At 51.3% G+C, this 18,310-nt stretch overlaps 1 protein-coding gene across 4 annotated transcripts in view; it reads left to right on the top strand.

Annotated features, from left to right (window-relative positions):
• The window catches only part of NR2F2 (nuclear receptor subfamily 2 group F member 2), a 115,221-nt gene extending 104,120 nt beyond the window's left edge, over positions 1-11,101 (top strand). For 2 of the 4 annotated variants that reach the window (XM_060155946.1, XM_060155954.1), the window contains exons 2-3: positions 6,364-6,891; positions 9,630-11,101. In XM_060155946.1, coding sequence (XP_060011929.1) covers positions 6,364-6,891; positions 9,630-9,904 — 803 coding nt within the window. In that variant the 3' untranslated portion in view covers positions 9,905-11,101. Of the gene's footprint in view, positions 1-3,539; positions 4,768-5,972; positions 6,205-6,363; positions 6,892-9,629 lie in introns of those variants that run through there. The other 2 variants (XM_060155940.1, XM_060155960.1) reach the window with 2 other exon arrangements.
• Positions 11,102-18,310: the final 7,209 nt, after the last annotated feature.

Genomic DNA, 18,310 nt, shown 5'->3' with positions numbered 1-18,310 from the left:
ACTTTCTCCGGCCAAATTAAAGCTTGCCATTCTTCTCATTAAAATAAATTTACATCTACAATAAAAGACTGGGCTGGATTTTCTTAAAAAAAAAAGTAACAACATATTGATATTTATCTTTTAGCCTTAGAGCTGTTTTAATCAAGGAATATGAGCATCTCAGAAGAAGACATTTTAAAATATTTTCTCCTTGTTTTTCTTCTCAGTCTGCAGTCTTCTCTCTTCTTCTATACAATAAATTAACTACAATTGAAATGGTCATTTTTTTTTGTTTTTGTTTTTTGGCTTTTTAATAGCACCCCCATAACTGAATGAGTCCTAAAATACAGAGTAAAACACCTCTGACTTATTGGCAGCCCTGTGGTTGTATGCCTATCAGGATCCAGAGCTGTAGGAGATGGTTGGGAAATCCTTCATTTTAAATCTGAAGCCATCAGAGCGTACTTCAAATACCAAAAATCTCAAAGTGTCCTGGAGAAGCTCTTCTTCCTCAAAAATTTCCGACTGCATGTTTGTAAAAGGTGATCTTGCCATGGAAGTGTCTGCACCCAAGAGGCGAGTTTAGGATTTCCTTATAATCAGTTATATCTTCTATTAAATTGAGATGGGGATGCCCATTAGATTTTCTATCTCAACCCCAGCCCTACCACATCTCTGCTGAGTTTGCCCCTAATCTACTGACATTTGCAGCATTAGGAAATTCCTCAAATCATAGAGGTTGAAAAGAAAAAGAGTAAAAAAAAAAAAAAGCACAGCCTTCTCCGAAATGATTTCTTTTCCATCCTTCTCGTCCTCTTTAGGAGAAAGTTATATTGTGTCTCTAATCAACCTGAAATTTTCTGCCTGGCTTTGCTCTATGGCAATCTCATTACACACCAGGTTTATGATAGCTCAGTGTCCACTATAGTTCTTTTTTTTTTTTTTAACAACTTCCAAATAATCCCAGCACCTGCAGCCTTAGTGAAATATGTGATTTCAGCGGAGGAAGGGTGAGGGCTAAGGAGGTTTCAAGAATGAAGCATAAGGAGAATCTTTCCTTCCCTATAAACTAGTGCCTATCTGCCTACATCTTCATTTAGTTCCTACCTCGTATTCTCCCCATGTGTGTAAAGGGTATTGAGTGCAAAGTGCAATCTATACATGTCAGTTATATGTATGGTTTATTATTTTTTAATCCTTCATCACTCCGATTTTTTAAACTATCAAGGATGCTTTCCTATGATCATTAATTTACTCTTTGTGTTCATGTTTCCTGAAGCTCAACATGTTTTGTGTAAAATATCTTGTTCATAAACCTGGTTGCATTACCAGTCTACAGTTTTTTCTTGGTGCAAAGAGTGTATGATGGAGTCACAGTTTTGTTCTATAAATTTTGAATAATCATAATCCACTAACTGGTAAAAATCCAACAGACAGGTTACTGATTTGGAATACAGTGTGTTCTGAGGGGCAATTCTAGATGTTTGATGCTTAAAACCAAAAGCCCTGGAATTCAGAGACATAACTGGCTTGATGATTTTAGCACATTGAGCAGAATGGCACAGGAGATGAAGTTGTTCTCATTGCAGTGAATCTCCTGAGGAAGAATATGGCTTGTGCGTGATTCCTGTGAGTTGTACTTGTTATTATTCCCAATTTGGGGCAGAATCTCTGGGTGTGTTTTAATGACTGTATGAATGCTTAAAAGGAACTTGAGGAACAATGAAGTCGTACTCAACTGTTCTATTACCTAGAAGCATAGTCGCTGAAGCCTTTGTCTGTGTACATTGACAAATGCGCATCTGATATATGTGCGCTTACATATGTGTACAGAGGGTATGCACAGGGGACGCTGGGAGGCTGCCTCCGCTTGTCCATCAGCGGGCAGAAAGGTCTTTTCACCTCTCACCACGACTGGATGTGTGGCAGGACGTGGGCTTGGGAGTTAGCTGAAACTAACGAGAGAGGATAAAGTTGAAGAAAATTGATTTTAATTGCATCATGACAATGAGATGAAGTCTATTTCTGCTTCTCAGCATCCGAGATGCTTTATTTGAGCAATTAAAATGTCAGGCCACATTCCTGTGAAATGTTAACCCTACAAGGAAAACACAGCCACTGACGGCTCCTTTTCTCTAAAAAAACGAAAGAGAGAGAGAGAAAGAAAGAAAGAAAGGAAGGAAGGAAGGAAGAAAAGAAAGAAAGAAAGAAAGGAAGAAAAGAAAGAAAGAAAGAAAAAGAAAGAAAGGAAGAAAGGAAGGAAGGAAGGATGGAAGAAAAAAAATAGCCACCAAACCAAGCAAGTGATCAGAGTAGACTAAGGGAAGGGTCTACCATCACCCGGATTTGACCAAATGTTTCGTTTGGAAAATGCCTGCAAGCTCGGCTCGAGGCACCTTCCCATCCTCACCCACTACCCCTCTGCAAAGAAACCGGGGAACTTCTCTCTTTCTCTGGTACTGTGGGCATAAAGATGCGCTGGGAGTCCCGGGTGGTGCGCGAACGACGGATTTGGTGGCATCGCCAAGTTGCGAGAGTCGAAGTCCTCGATTCCATCCAAAGCCTCTCGCGGAGCCTTTAAGAGGCGTTGTGTGTGCGCGCCGCGGTCCTCTCCCCTCTGGAGCGGAAACCTCGGGTGCGGGGTGCGGACAGAGCCGTGGCCGCGTGCCCGGGGCCAGTGTGGGCCCATCCCCCGCTTGGCAGTGGCGGCGGCACAGCCGCCCCCTCCCCGCCCCCCTTCGCCCCCCGCGCCAGGGCCGCGACACTGCTCGCGCTAGGACCGGGCTGAGCCCGCGGCCGCCATGGCGGGGCCGCCGCGCTCCGGCCAATGACGGCGAGGGGGCGGTGCGCGCGCGCCTGGCCAGGCCAACCCCGGCTGCTGCCTTATAAGGCGCGCCGTCGCCATGGCAACGTGCGCTAAGTTGCAGCAGTCGTGTCAAAGTTCACTATATAGAGAGCTCAGTGAGCTGATCGCGGAGAAGCCACTTCTGCCAGCCCCGGCGCCTATAAATCGCATTCCCTCCCGCGCCCCCCTTTTTAGCATATTTGATCACTTTGATTCTCTGTTCTTTTCTCTCCGCGGTGTGTGTGTGCGTGCGCGCGTGTGTGTTTTCTTCTCCTCCTCCTCCTCTCCCCGAGTTGTCTTCTTTCTCCGGGTGCCGTGCTGCCTTTTTTCCCCTCTTTCATTCTTTCTCTCCGTCTTTTCCTCCCCCCTCTGCGCACGAAGGATGTGCTTCTAGGTGGTGATCTGCCCTCCTCTCTCTCTTTTATCATTTCTCCCCCGCCGCCGGCGAGTTGACTCTTTCCCTATGTGTGTGAGGCGGCGGCGGCGGCAGCAGCAGCAGCAGCGGCTCCGGCGGCGGCAGCAGCGGCTTCAGCGGCGGCGGCGGCGCTAGACGCGGCGGCTCCGGGCCCGACCCGGCGGCTTCGGCGGCGGCGGCGGCGGCTCCAGCGGCGGCGGCGGCCCAGGCGGCCCGCAGGGAGCGGCGAGCGGCCTCTATCCGGCGAAAGCGGGCGGCGGCGGCCGGAGCAAGCGAGGCGCGCGCCGGGCGCCTGTGGCAGGCGGCGGCGGCGGCCCAGCGCCAGGACGACGCCGCGCAGCGCCCGACGCGGACCACTTTCATGCTGATTCCCCCGGACCCGGGCAGCGCTCCGGCCACTCCGTGGGCCGCCGGCCTCCGCCCCGGCCTGCCTGGCTCTCTGGGTGCGCCCGAGACCGGCGCCTCTGCTCTCCTAGTCCTCCTGATTTCGATGGCTTTCCTGAATGGCTGACTGTGGGCTGCCCTGGACTTGGCCCCCGGACAGTCGCCTCTCCTCCTCCACCTCCTCCTCCTCCTCCTCTTCCTCCTCCTCCTCCAACTCCTCGGCTGCACACCAGCTCTGAGAGCGAGAGAGTGAACGAGAGAGGGAGGGAGAGAGTGAGAGCGAGGGAGATCTTTGGAGAGATTTTTTTTTTTTTTTTTTGCCTCTTACTTCTGTCTTGAAGCCAGACAATCGACTTGCAGCTCTCCCTCCCCTCCCTCTCTCTCCACGTTCTGCTCCCACTTGCTCTCCCCCGGCCCCATCCCCTCCCCTCCCGGCGGAAAGCCCCCCGAAAGCAACAAAGCTGAGCCGAGAGAAACAAACAAAACAAACACACCGGGCCAGACAAGCAATCGACAAAACTTTGCAAAGCAGAAACAAAAAAGGAAAAACTAACCAACCTCAACCAACCAGACCCCGAGCCACCCGGGGCGCCCTCTCGCACCCTTGCACACACAAAAGGCGGCGCGCCGGAGCCCGAGACCCGGGAGCCGCCGCCGCCAGCAGCCAGGGGAGCAGGAAGTCCGGACGCGGCCCCCATAGATATGGCAATGGTAGTCAGCACGTGGCGCGACCCCCAGGACGAGGTGCCCGGCTCTCAGGGCAGCCAGGCCTCGCAGGCGCCGCCTGTGCCCGGCCCGCCGCCCGGCGCCCCGCACACGCCACAGACGCCCGGCCAAGGGGGCCCGGCCAGCACGCCGGCCCAGACGGCGGCCGGCGGCCAGGGCGGCCCTGGCGGTCCGGGCGGTGACAAGCAGCAGCAGCAGCAGCACATCGAGTGCGTGGTGTGCGGGGACAAGTCGAGCGGCAAGCACTACGGCCAGTTCACGTGCGAGGGCTGCAAGAGCTTCTTCAAGCGCAGCGTGCGGAGGAACCTGAGCTACACGTGCCGCGCCAACCGGAACTGTCCCATCGACCAGCACCACCGCAACCAGTGCCAGTACTGCCGCCTCAAAAAGTGCCTCAAAGTGGGCATGAGACGGGAAGGTATTGGCCTCTCATTTTTACCCCCCTCGCCTGGGGTCCCGGGGCCCTGGGTGCGTTTGGCTAGCCTGCTCTGGGTAAGGACACGGAAGCCCCAAGCTCTTCTCTTCGTATTGCAGCTGAAAGGGGTTTTATACTAGAAGCAAGTTCTGCATTGGAACCCAGATCCCCAAATCCGCATGCTTTGGCCGACTGATTTCCTCTTCTACTCTCTCTTCGGGCTCTTTTAATTTTCTTTGCATTGACTGCCAGTTCATTCGAGTTCGCCTTTCTGCAAGTGATGGGGTGTTGTTTGTTGTTGTTGTTTTAAAGCCTGGTTTACTTCTCTCTCTTTCCTCTCAGTTTTTTTTCTCTCTCCTTGTTTTTCCTGCATGTTCAACACATGTCCCTCCTCCCCACCCCTCTCCCCAGCCCCCACCCGCTCAAAAAAAAAAAACCAAAAAAAAAAAACCCAACAACCTGAGATTGTACTTTTGTACAGGAGGTTCAAATTACAAATGGCAATTTTACGCACTTCGCCGTATTAACGCTGCCGCCCGGGCAGCACTCATGTGACCCTCCGTGGATTAACATTCGGCTGAAAAAAAAACCTCTGTTTTCTTTTTTCCTTTCACTTTTGAAAGGAGGAGAGCGCGATAGGGAGTTAGGGGAAGGGTGGGCGAGGGGCCCTGGGCGGCTGCTTTCGCTCTGAGCGAGTTGGGTCTTTGTGATATGAAATTCGCCGAGCGCCGCAAGCCGTGCTCGGCCAATGGCGCGCTCGGCGCCGGGCGCGGGCTCCGGGTTGGGGCGAGCGAACGCCGCGGTTTCTTTGTGTTTCTGCGAGAGCGACTCTCCCCGTCCGGCGTCAGATAACAGCTCGTGCCCGAGCCTGGCCGGCTTTCCCCGGCCCTCCCGGGCCCTCCCCGGCCCTCCCCGGCCCTCCCCGGGCTGCGCCGGCCGCCCGCTCCCCGCCTCTCCCCGGCTTCCTCTCGCCTCGGCCGGCCTGTCTCTCCGCCCTCTCCCTCCGTCTCTCTTCCTCCGAGCACACCGATTAGGATGCCGCCAGACCTCGGTTCTCAGCTTGTCTCTCACCGGGGGTGGCCCGCGGGGCTGGGGTTGCGGGGTTGGGGGAAAGCGGTTCCGGGGTGGCCACAGGCCGTCCGGGGTGCAGCTTGATGTCTTTTGCAAAAGCGTCTCACCCTCCCCCCAGCCTCGCCCCTCCCGCTCCCTCTCCTCCAATCAATAAAAAATATCAGCCGTTTAGCAGTAAGGAAGAAAGATGCCCCCAGAATGCTCCATCCCTCCCATCGTGCCGGGGACCGCGAGGCAAAGCGGCCAATTCTGGGTCCTCGGCCGCCCAGCCCGGAGTGGGCCTCCGAGGCCAGTGTGCCGCCCTGGCCGCCAGAGCTTGCCTGGGTGGTGATTTGAGAGGAGTGCAGCCGGGCTCCCGGCGACTCCCAGGTCTGTGGCCCTAGCGCGCTGGTGAGAGGGGCAGGCCGCCTGTTCCTGCGCCCCGCGGGGTCTGGGTCAGGTGGGGGTCGGGCTGGGGCAAACCCTGACGGGGGAGCAGGGGAACGAAGCTGGTCATTAACTGCGGAGTGTCTCCTTTCCTCCCTGCAGCGGTGCAGAGGGGCAGGATGCCGCCCACCCAGCCGACCCACGGGCAGTTTGCGCTGACCAACGGGGACCCCCTCAACTGCCACTCGTACCTGTCCGGATATATTTCTCTGCTGCTGCGCGCCGAACCCTATCCCACGTCGCGCTTCGGCAGCCAGTGCATGCAGCCCAACAACATCATGGGCATCGAGAACATTTGCGAACTGGCCGCGCGGATGCTCTTCAGCGCCGTCGAGTGGGCCCGGAACATCCCCTTCTTCCCTGACCTGCAGATCACCGACCAGGTGGCCCTGCTTCGCCTCACCTGGAGCGAGCTGTTCGTGCTGAACGCGGCACAGTGCTCCATGCCCCTCCACGTCGCCCCGCTACTGGCCGCCGCCGGCCTACACGCCTCGCCCATGTCCGCCGACCGGGTGGTCGCCTTTATGGACCACATACGGATCTTCCAAGAGCAAGTGGAGAAGCTCAAAGCGCTGCACGTCGACTCCGCCGAGTACAGCTGCCTCAAGGCCATAGTCCTGTTCACCTCAGGTAGGAAGGAGCCCTGCCCTCTCATGCCCATGCGCTCCTAGCTCGGAGTTAGGGCCTAAACTCTTCGGAGCCCCCAGAACTAGCCCAGCCTCCCCCTTAAAAAGCCAAACTGTCTGTGCAACTTGGAATGGGAACTTTGCATAGCTGTTGGGGCCCCACCAGGCCTGTCCTGGGGAGAGGGGAGAGGAGAGGAAGGCTGGGTTGCAAGAAGGATGCTTCAGACACAGACTCTCAAAATAGGCCATGGGGAAGCCTCTCAGGCCTGTTCCCCTCCCACCAGACTAGGATGCATGCTTCTGCTCCTTCCCTTAGCTCAGGCCCTCTGGGCCAGCTGAGCCTGTGGAATCTCCTCTACCCCATGGCTGTCTCTGTCACCCTGGCTGAACCTCTAGAAGATGCCCCTAGGCACTGGAGCAGTCTTGGTATCATCCCTGCAGGGGAAAGTTTGCCCCTGCAGGGGAAAAGTTTGCCTGCTAATTCAGTAGGAGTTGGAGCTCCAGGCACATCCAACCTGAGGGCAGCAATTTTCAAAATCATATTTTTATTAAAACAATGCAGACTGCCAGGAGAGGGGAAAGAGCTGTCAGAAAGGGGCAAGAGGAAGAAAGGGGCCATCATAACTCTTCAGAACGCCTGTAGGGGGTTGAAGACTCTGGCCTCTCGCTTCCCCTGCCCAGGCAAACAGTTAAGGCAATTTGCAAATAACCCAAAGTGTATGCCAACTTGGGCTGGGTATGAGTATTGCTTGAGATATAAAACCATCATTGACTGCATTATGAAATCTAATTAGTTTGCAGGTAGTTTAACCTGTGTGAGTAATAGACCTTATATTAATTAACTCTTGAGGCCAAACGATTGTTGAAGGTGTCTGGCTTACCACTTTGGGCCACACCTGAGCCTTTTGGCTGCCTCCAGGCTGAGTTCAGCAGAGCCCAGGTGGGTGGAAATCACCCCTTCCACATTCCTGTTCTAAGTTGTCAGCTGATCCCTTTGTCACGGCTGAGAGGGGAAGGGGTTCCCAGTTCAGGATAACAAACATCTGGACCTGGGTAGGGCTTGGAACCCAGTCACCCACTGCAGGTTTTGCAGCTTGTAATCAGGACACGAGGAGAGCTGTGGAATTCCTGTGGCAGACAAAAAGATCCACAGTCTCTTCCTTACTGTTCCAAGGAATTCTGGGGGCCCAAGTCATTAGCTGAATCTATTGCAGGTTCTGAGTCCTTAACCCACTGTCTTTTACATATTGCTGTTCTTCACATAAAATCCACCGCCTCCACTGCCACCCCAAATTCTGCCTTTGAAAGTCCTTAGGTAATCAATTAAAGGACAGTGTCTGGGCAAGGAATAGCTGTATGCAGAAGCTTGGATCTGGATTATTTTTCTCGGGGGACCTGTCATAACTAGAACATTTGCCTGATGCAAAGGTACAGGCAGGATCTTCCCCTAGCCTATAGCCACCTTCACCCCTTCCCAAAACCCTAACCCAGCCCAAGTTCCCAGACCATCTGGGTGGTGGTTCATTTCTTGACATCCTTGTTAGCTCTTAGACTTACCCTTGGTCTTCCAAGGAAAGAAATGTCTGATACTGTCGTAACAGTTTAATTTATTACTATTTGCAAAATGTAGAGGCCTGTGTGGAGAATGCAAATCACCTCACAAAGAGATAAAGGTTCCTGTTATCTGATTCTGAGACAGTCCGCTGTAAGAAGGAGTCCTATGCAAACAGATCTTTTAATTCCTGATCACAGACACCAATGCATTCTGTATACATGCAAAGTCCTAGATCCACACATGAGGAGATTGTATGTGTGTTCTGTTTCTTGGGATGGACGTGGTGGCAGCTCTTTTTGAATATCTGCTTTAAGAATTCACAGTATGCATGTGTTAGCCCTCGTCTTGCCTGGGGAGCCCCCAAAGGTCAGGTCACAACCTGCACTGCCTTCACTGAGAAGCCTCTCATTTCAAAGGCACTTATTGTATTTTCACGTATCCGAAAAAGAAAAGTGTTTTCCTGAAGATAACGGGGAGGGGTCTCTTCTTGCAGGGACCTGGGTGTAAAAAAAAATAAATAAATAAGGGGGGGGGTGGTAGTAGGAGAAAAAGGGAGAGAGAAGAAAAGGAGGGAAAAGAAACAGCTCAAATGAACAGAGAGATCACAGTTTGCATGGCTGCCCTTCAATAGGCTAAACTGACAAGATCAGTTTTAAAGGGCCACTTAAATCAGTTTCAAAGACTGGAGAAAAATGAGTCGCCCTCTTTGGGGAGAATCTGAGGCTGGGTCGTGGGCGCCATTACCCGGGGCTGGGCCAGGTTGTTGCCCCCCCACACACTGTATAATTATAAGCCAAACTATTATTTACAGAGGAGGAGGGGGCAGAGCACTGGCAGTTTTGGTTTCATCTGTTTGTCTGTCTGTTTACTGACCTGGGCCAGATTTACCCAATGCACTTTGCTTGGGCCTCCCAGTGACCAAGCCTGAGGACTCGGACAGGGAAAGCCTGCAATGCATTGAGCTGTGTTTTTATTTTAAAGCAAATACCCCAGGACCATCTCTTGCGGTCCCCACCCCCCCAACTCCCCCATCCCAGTTTTCAGTAGGTAGGCATTTGCTCCAACTCCGGTTGGGGCAGTTTGACAGAGCACTGTACACACACCTCATGTGACCCATTTCAGACCTCTTAATCTGATGACTGAATTCTTCGTCTTCTTCTTCTTCTTTTTTTTAAACTTTCTTCCAGATGCCTGTGGTCTCTCTGATGTAGCCCATGTGGAAAGCTTGCAGGAAAAGTCCCAGTGTGCTTTGGAAGAATACGTTAGGAGCCAGTACCCCAACCAACCAACGCGATTCGGAAAGCTTTTGCTTCGTCTCCCTTCCCTCCGCACGGTCTCCTCCTCAGTCATAGAGCAATTGTTTTTCGTCCGTTTGGTAGGTAAAACCCCCATCGAAACCCTCATCCGGGATATGTTACTGTCCGGCAGCAGTTTTAACTGGCCGTATATGGCAATTCAATAAATAAATAAATCAAGATAAGAAGGGGGAGTGAAACAGAGAGAAAGAAAAGGCAAAAGACTGGTTTGTTTGCTTAAATTCCTTCTATTAAGAAAGGATATAAAAGGATGTTACAAGTTTGCTAAAAGAAGAGAGGGGAAGAATTTAATGGACTGTGAATTTCCAAAAAAAAAAAGACTGTCAAATGAACTTTTACAGAATGCATTAAAAAAAACAAACTCCTGTGTCGGTCAGAACAACTTGCTACTTATCATTTTTGTATAAAAAGGAAATTAGTCTTTTTCTTTTTTTGGTAAATTTTGGAAAAATATTGCTAAAAGTGCATTTAAGGAGATTGGGAGAAAAATTAGCAGAATGGAGAAAGTAAGTCTTTTTTTTTCCAAATTATTAATTGTCCTGTGTCTATGTACCTCTAGCTGTTCTTTTTTGTACTTTTCTGGTTCCAAACCAGTTTATTCTGTGGTTCTATAATAAGTTTTGATATAATCTTGGCTTCTTAAAAACTGTGTATCCTTAAAATATATGTTCTGCAAGAATTAAAACTCAGTCCATGAAAATATCATAGGAAGACATAAAACTTTAAAAGGCAACTCAAAGATGATGGAAACGCACTTACAAGTGGTGACCAAAAATTTTAGGTGAAGTTGAGCACTCTAATTTGAGAACTGGAGGAACCACATACAACACTTAACTTCCCCTACCCTCCCCACCCCCCCAAAAAAAGATACCATGACAAACCTAGCTTTTTAAAAATATTTTAAGAAAGAGAATGAACTGTGGAATTTATTGGCAGCCAAGGAATGTGTCCAAGACACATGCTGAGGTTTTGAATAAAAAGTGAACTTTTGTAATTTGAATTGGGTCCCGCTTACTTCTTGAATTGTTATGAAAATCCTATATCTGTTTGTATATTTGCAAACCCTTTGTATTATAATTGTTGATATTTTCCCTTTTTAAAAAATACCATTGAAATCAGCATGACAAAATAACACTGTTGGCACTTATAGGTAACGTGATTGATTCAGTATCTTAGAGTTTACAGTTTGTGTTTTAAAAAAACTGAAGGTTTTTTTTTAAGTGCAACATTTCTGTATACTGTAAAAGTTATAATAACTGAACTGTTTGGTCGAGTCTTTGTGTGTTATATTCCAAGGAAAATTGAAAGTATTCAGAAATTAAAATATTATTTGATATCTGAAACCTGTTTGGCTGTCCCCACTCACTGTCTTTCCTTCGAGAAGCCCCTGTGAGCTCTCACTGAGCTGGGCCGGGGGCTCTATTTGTTTACTCCCCTCAGCCAGTTTGTTCAAAGGTAGACTAGTGTATTTGCCTGTTTAATTTGGGTGTGTGTGTGGGGGGAGCTGAAGTTAATGGTTTATCTATGGTTTAGGAAGTGCCATACTGATATAGTAAACCACCCCCATTCACCTAATCCTTCTTTTAATTAAAAATGGATTTTCCAGGAAAAAAAAAAGGCCCTTATATTTGTCACACTTAAGTGCCTGCTTAGGGAAGGTATTGTGAAAAGTATTAGAAATCTTGAGATCAGTATCTATTTTATGATCAGGAAAAAAATACTGTTTTGTACATTTCTGACAGTTACGCAGAAGACCGTTCAAGCAGGCTATCACAGCCTTGTAAATAGAAGGCAGTTGTTTGCAATGAGTTTTTCCTTAAGTAGGTGTGATTTTTAAAAATATTCTGTGGTTCTCATCTAGTGTGGTTGTTGAGAGGATTTCAAATTCAGTGGTATAGCTTAGAGCGGCTGAAGGGTTTATTTTTAATGTATATATGATAACTTGCAGTTGGCCTTCCCCCTCCCCCCGTACGTTCATTCTGTGAGAGCATGACCACAGGTCAAGGGAATCTTTTCCATTGGAGTTCTGTACATAAAAACACGTCGACATTTTGACATTTCAGATTGTGTAGATGCAGCCTGTACTGCTCTTGGGATCCTTTGTCCTTAAAAGCCAAATTAAGAAAAGGAAGAGAAAGAAAGAAGGAAACTTTACAGGGTGTGCGGATTTGGAAGTATCTTGTTTTGGAGTCTTTTCCTCTTTCTCTTTTCCTGGTTCGGAGGAAGCTCGGTGTGTGGGAGCTTTTGCAATTTTGTTCCTATTGAGGCTTTGCAGCAGCCCCACCACTATCCCGTGCCGTGGTTTGATTTTAAAAGGGGGTGGTGGGTAAGGGGATGTGAAAGAAAAGGGATCATTTTGTAAAGTGTATTAAACTTTGATACTCAGTTCCAGTCAATACATGTAGACCAGAAAAATCTGTCTGATTTGTGCATTTGAGCGGAGTTCTCCATCTGACCCTCAGCTTCTTTCTGTAGATATATACATACATAAATATAAGTATGTTCTTATGGCAGAACATCGCTGACCTCTAGATCGAGGTTTTGTAGGTTGTTTTTTTTCTCCTCTTGCAAGTGCTATCCATGTGAGTGTGTGAAGTTTCTCTAATAAGTAAAACACAGGCCCTTTTCCTTGTTTGTTTTGTGTTAGTTTATTGTAAACAGCCATTTGTTGTAAATTATTATTGGCATTAAATTATAATTTATGATTTTCAAAGCAAAAGACAGTCCCTGTTTTATTATGCTTTAAGCATGTGTTCTAGACGTTGGAAATCTCTCTCTCACTCTCTCTAAGTTTCAGCAGTGAGCTTGGGGTCTGCGAGGCAGAAAAACAGGACCCAAAATTTTTCAAACGGTTAAAACAAAACCCCTTGTATACGTTTAGAGTGGCCGGAGGAGGATCTGTTTAGAGTCTTGAGTTTGGTTTAAGTTTATTGCATTTAAAGAAAGTTTTTCTTTTCACGCTGAGTTAGAACAAAAGATCTTTGCTGCGACTGAATTGGACAAAAGACGAGGGCTGGGACCCAGCGAGTGCGTTCTGTGTGAAATTGACGAGATCTTTAAAAAAGCTGCTAAACATGGCGACTCTTTCCCTTTAAGTGTCTCTTTTTCCTTGCTGGTTTTTTTTTTTTTTTCCTCCATCTGATCTGAGCTCGCTTTATTTCTTTTCCCAACCCCGCTCCCCCTCCTCCTGTTGGTGCTCGGGGGAGTGAGAGAACCCAGTTAGAGGCGAGATGCAACAATAGTCTGAGGAGGGAGAGGGGGAGAGAGAGAGAGAGAGAGAGAGAGAGAGAGAGAGAGAGAGAGAGAGAGAGAGAGAGAGAGTCGGTCGCTGCTTCTCGACACTTTCAAACAAACCTGGGGGGAAGACTAAGCTGGGGTGGGGGACGGTGAATTCTAGCCTGTTCGCTCGGCTCGCGGTCGTCCTGCCTCGGCCTTTCACCAAGAGTTCTCTCTGGGCCGCCAGGGACTGGGGCTCAAAGTTAGCGGGCGACGTCCGGGGCTGGTTCCGCGGAGACCGCTGGGTTAGCATCCGGCCGGCTGCGGGGACGGGAGCCTGGAGTTGGCAGCAGCTGCTGAGAAGTGCCTGCCCCCCCAGCCCCCGCCCCCCACTTACGTGCGGCGGAATTCCGCCCGCGCCCCCGGAAAGTCCGGGGTGCCGGGCGCGCGGGGCTGCACTCCTGGGATGTGCATTAAGCGGCGACGGGCGGGGGGCGGTCAGGGGGAGCTCGAGCGTGTGAAACTCTGCCTCGAAGCTCGCTTTTGACTTGGTCCTATGAGCTGAGCCAACATGGCGTCTCCCATTGCACCGCGAGCGCCGGGCTGCCAGGCACGACAGGGCCGGGTAATAGAAAACACATTGGTTACCAAAAAGAAAAAAAAGGGGGGGGCGGCTAAAGGCCATTCCATCTGCAGGCAGAAAACCCTCTTTTAAACTCTCTGGCGAGTGAGTGCGGTCCTCGATTATTCTGTAATTAAAGCAGCAGAATTACTAGGGAACATATTGGTGACACAGTATCCCCTTCTCTGTTCGCCCCCTCCCCCTTATAATCCGGAGAGTTTATTTCAGGCCTCCCCTCCCAACAAGAACCAAATGAGAAAAAGTCTGTATCCTCAACCGTGATCTTAAATGTTTGAATGGTATAGGGGGAGGGGGAGAGGCCAGTATTAACAGACCTCGGTCAGTTCTCGCGCTCATTAATGCAGGGGCTGCGCCGGGGGGTTGTGCCGGGGCCTCCTCCGAGCTGGGGGGTGGGGACCGGGCTGCGATCCCCGCCGGACGTGGGCACAACTTGCTGCTTGCATGGCAAACTTAGAGGAAAGCTGGCTTTCTGGGCGGAGGGCTGACTTGGGGGTGCGCAGGGGCCGAGGGCGGGTTCCGGGCGGGCGGTCGCAGGCGCTAGAAATGTGTGAGCCGGCGTGGACGGCGCCCCTGACAGGAGCACTTCACAGCGGGGGATCCCCTTTATCTAATAGGTTTGAGAGGAGGCGAGGTCGGCCGTGGGACAGACCTGGCCGCCCAGAGAGGGTCTTCTGAGAGCCTCTGGAGAGACAGTGTCTTGGCCCGGGCTGAGCCTTCAGTCGACGGGGGAATCGCCCCTTACGTCCAACTGCAACTCCAGCCCAGGCCTGGAGACCCTTACCCTCAGCCGCCTGGGAGGGGAGTGAGGTACTCTGAATTCTGGGCCGCGTCAAGATTTATTGAAGTTAGGTTTAAAAAACGTGCTTCAGATGATTTTTCCCATTTTCTCAGATTTCAAAGGCTCCCTGCAGTGCGGCTGCCTAATTAATGGTGAAATTCAACTAAATCTAATTATGCAGTAATTTTAAAGCAGTTAGTGCTGGGCGTTGGTTTGTAATAGGACCCCAGTTTTTTAAAGTTTGCTTACGCTGTTGGTTTAGGGGAAAGCTATCTTTTGTAAGGCAAAGAAAGACGTGGAAATAGTTTTACTGCGTGAACTGGAGGGCCGAGAACGGCCCCCACCCCGTCCATTTCCATCCCCACTTCTATCTCCCTTCCTCTCTCTCTCTCTCTTTTTTTTCCTCTCTCAAACTCACGCTCAAAAACTGAGCGAGGTGCTAACCCAGCCAGGGGACCCGGTTTCATAGCCAAAGGGGAAAGAGAATTTTTCATAAGGAGACACAAAGGGACTTGGTATCTGCCCTCTTGGATGCATCTGTAAATGCCCGAAAACAGGGAAGGGACTCTCATCTCTTCTAATAGAGAACAGATTTCCTCTCCTTAACATCCATTGTCATTAAGGAGAAAAGCTGACTCTTGGAGTTATAAATCTTATCGTCCTTCTGATAACACACTTGTAATAAGCGTCTTATTCAAAGTGAATTGTAAAACTGCCTCATTTAATATGGCATCTGTGTCATTAAAACTTTTCATCCCCCCCCTTGCGTCTTGCAGGCTTGGCATTCGAGCAAGCGCTTAGGTGCCATGTGGGCCTCTGGGGTAGGACCAAGGGAGAGAGAGGTGTAAGAGATGGGCTACCCGGATTTAGCCTGTGGATCTTAGTCTGGGGTGAGAGACCCCTGAGGCAGAGAGGGCCTGGCGAGGGGGGTGCTGTGTCCCCCTTTCCCATCCCCCGGAGCAGCCCCCTCTAAATGACGTTCCTTGAAAGAAACATGCTTGTGATTAGCTAAGCAAACACATCTGCTTTCGGAGTTGGGCCTTCGTTAATTAGCTGAACAAAGGGCCGTTTTGCTTTTTACCTTTTGCTGGGGGAGAGGGTGTTATTTCAGGAGTGTCGCGGGCCCTCCTCTTTTCAATTGCAGCCACGACGTTAATTTTATTGGGATTACTGATGGGAAATGAGGTGGCGCAGGCTTCCGAGAGGAAAATCTTGATCATTACCCCCTTTGGAACTATATTTTTCCACCCAACCTCCTGCTCGCGAGGAGGGGGTGGGGGGCGAACTACGCAGCAAGTTCGGAGCAATTGGAATCAGGTTCGCCGTCCGCTGATATCGGGTGACAGAGCGTGTGTTGAAGCTGAACTCTATAATTTGCGCCTCTGTTTCTTTATTAGGCCTGGACAACGAACTAATGAGCTTTGGCCCAGCACAGTGTCACTTGTATTTATTTTCTTATGGCAACTTTGAGATAGCGGAAGTGTTCCTTACCAGGAGCCAGAGAGGGCTCGGAGTCCTGACTCAGGCTGTCCCCGGCCGGGGTTGGTGGCTGCGTCCCCGGGGAGCGAGGGCGTGCGCAGAACTGACGGAACCCGGAGACTGGGCCTTTAGGTGAGGCCCTGGGGCGCTCAGGAAGGGGTTAGGCCCTTTGTAGGCCCAGACATTCCCGCAGGCCCAGCTCCCTGAGGTTGAGGTCGAGGGGCGCGGGGCTAGCCTAGGGCAGGTCCCCAGGCAGGATGATGGTCGGAGGTGCAAAGGTGGCTTGGCTCCCTCCTGGCGCCGGGCGGAGGAGGGATCCACAAGCAGAGCGTGTCGGGCCAAAGAACCCTTGGAGCGAGCGGGACTATCCCACCCTGAGGCCAAAGCGTCTGTCTGCTTTGTGTTGAGGGAGCCCTGGCTCAGCTCTCTGGTTAACTGGTTTGGGGGGTGGGTGGGGGAGAGGATGCTTTAAAGGAGCTCGCGGGGTCCTGAAGTGCGGGGGCTTCCCTTCCCTCTCTCCCTAGTTTGCTCCAAAGAGTCTCAGTTGGAGAGGCCTGAAATAAAGTAAAGGAGGAGCTGGGGGGTGGGGACCGAAAAGGGTCAGCGGAGGCAGCACGAATATCCCTTGTGCTGTGGCAGAGAATACGAGCCCCCCACGCGGAAGGGGGGTGGGGTGCAGGGAAAGGGGAAGCCCAGGGAACTGCGAGGCGAGCCAGGACTTCTCCGCTCCGCAGCAGTCGGAGACTTCCCGCGGCTGCCGCCTTGCTCCCCACCAGGCAGCCCTGGCTAATAACGCCCAGGCTCTGTATCCCCGCCCGCCCCATCTCTCCTAGCTCCATCCCTCTGCCTTACTAGCCCCCTCCCCACCTCTTCCTTCCTTCCTGCAAATGGGTGTTAACGTAGGTCTTTATGTTCTGTCTATAACTAGGATGTAATCACGCGCCCCATGCCTCTCTCTAAAAGCATTTAATAAATGTCTATTAAAGCGCTACAAATGTAAGATGAATTTAGTGGCGCGGCTGCCTCCCTGAATCCGAACGGTAATGATGGATTTATCAACGGGGATTCGCCTTCAGCCCAGCAAGGGAGGTTTACTCAGCAAATATGTCGTTGAGCACCCACCCAAATACAACCATTTGACCCCCTGCAGGCGTTACCCACCTCACCCCTTCCGGCCCCTGCCTGGTGGGCCAGGGTTGCCCCGGGGCCAGCGACGGCCCGAGGACCAGAGGGGCACCGCCCCTCTCCTGGCCTCTCGCCCCCTCCTCTGCCTCCTCTCGGCCTGCGGGTCTCATCTTTTGGCGAGTGGGGGACCTGGCTTGAAGGTTTAGTTGTGGGCAGTGGGTGATAGCAATATTAGAGCACATGACGAAGCGTGGGCTGTCTTGGTGTTGCCGACTCACATCAGTGGGCGCCTTCGCGCTCCTGTTGGTTTTTAGGGGGTAGCAGTTGTTCCTGAGAGTGGGCTCTTGAGCACTCAGGCTTTGACCAAATCTTAGGTTGTGAGATCCTCGCTGGGCCCCCAGCCCATCCCTGGGCAGCATTCTAGGCGAGATGGCTCGAGGACAGAGGCCTCGGCCCCCAGGCCCTCCGAGGGCCCTAAGTGTGTCCAGAGTGGGTGCCTCTAGTGCCCACATTCTCCAGGCTCCCCGGACCCGGCCAAACCAAACTAGAGGCGGCTATTTTCCAAGGTTAGGGTGTAGCCCCCAAGGCAGAGGACAAAACTTCCAAGTCTCTTCCCCTAAACAGATCTGGCCTCTCTCCCACCTGCCCTGGCAGGGCCCACCGGCCATTTTAAAGTTTCTGTGGCTGTGGATTTTATAGAATTTGGTTTGGACTGTGATTATTAACGCGCACAAACCCCGGTGACCACCACTTCTTTCTTTTTGTCTTTTATCTTTCTTTGCGAGGGGGAGGAAAGTGCTGGCCTGTTCCGTCAAGCCCAGTTCGCATTTGCTTTGGCCTCTGATTTCTTTCTTCTTTGGAAATTTCATTGAGATGTCTCTGTACTTCGCTTGTCAGTTATCTTTGTTCCTTTTAAATAAAGGGCTTTTAAATGGACTTATTGCTCCCAGCGTGGGTTCCTCTCTCTAAATGTTAGAAAATTGTGCCATCTACCCGCTACGCTGAGTACTGTCACACTCGGAGACCTCGGGGACCTCCGGGCCGGCTTCAATGCAGCGGTGTCAGGGGCCGCGGGCGGCAGGAGGAGGGGTGGCTCACGTGGATTTTTTACAGATCTCCGCCTGCAGTCGGCCCGCGTGGCCACGGCAGGGCACGGCCAGCAACGCGCGCAGCCGCCGGCTTGATGGCGGCCGCGAACTTGGCGGCTGCGGCTGATCCGGCACCACATCACAGGCGTGGCTGGGACTCTTCCCTTCTCAGAGATGCCCCGGGCCGCGAAGGGGAGCGCCGGGGCTGCTTTTAGACCCGAAC

Source organism: Lagenorhynchus albirostris, chromosome 1 (assembly GCF_949774975.1).
Source record: "Lagenorhynchus albirostris chromosome 1, mLagAlb1.1, whole genome shotgun sequence".
NCBI lineage: Eukaryota > Metazoa > Chordata > Mammalia > Artiodactyla > Delphinidae > Lagenorhynchus > Lagenorhynchus albirostris.
Note: the sequence above shows the minus strand (reverse complement) of the source record. Positions and strands in the feature narration are given on the sequence as shown.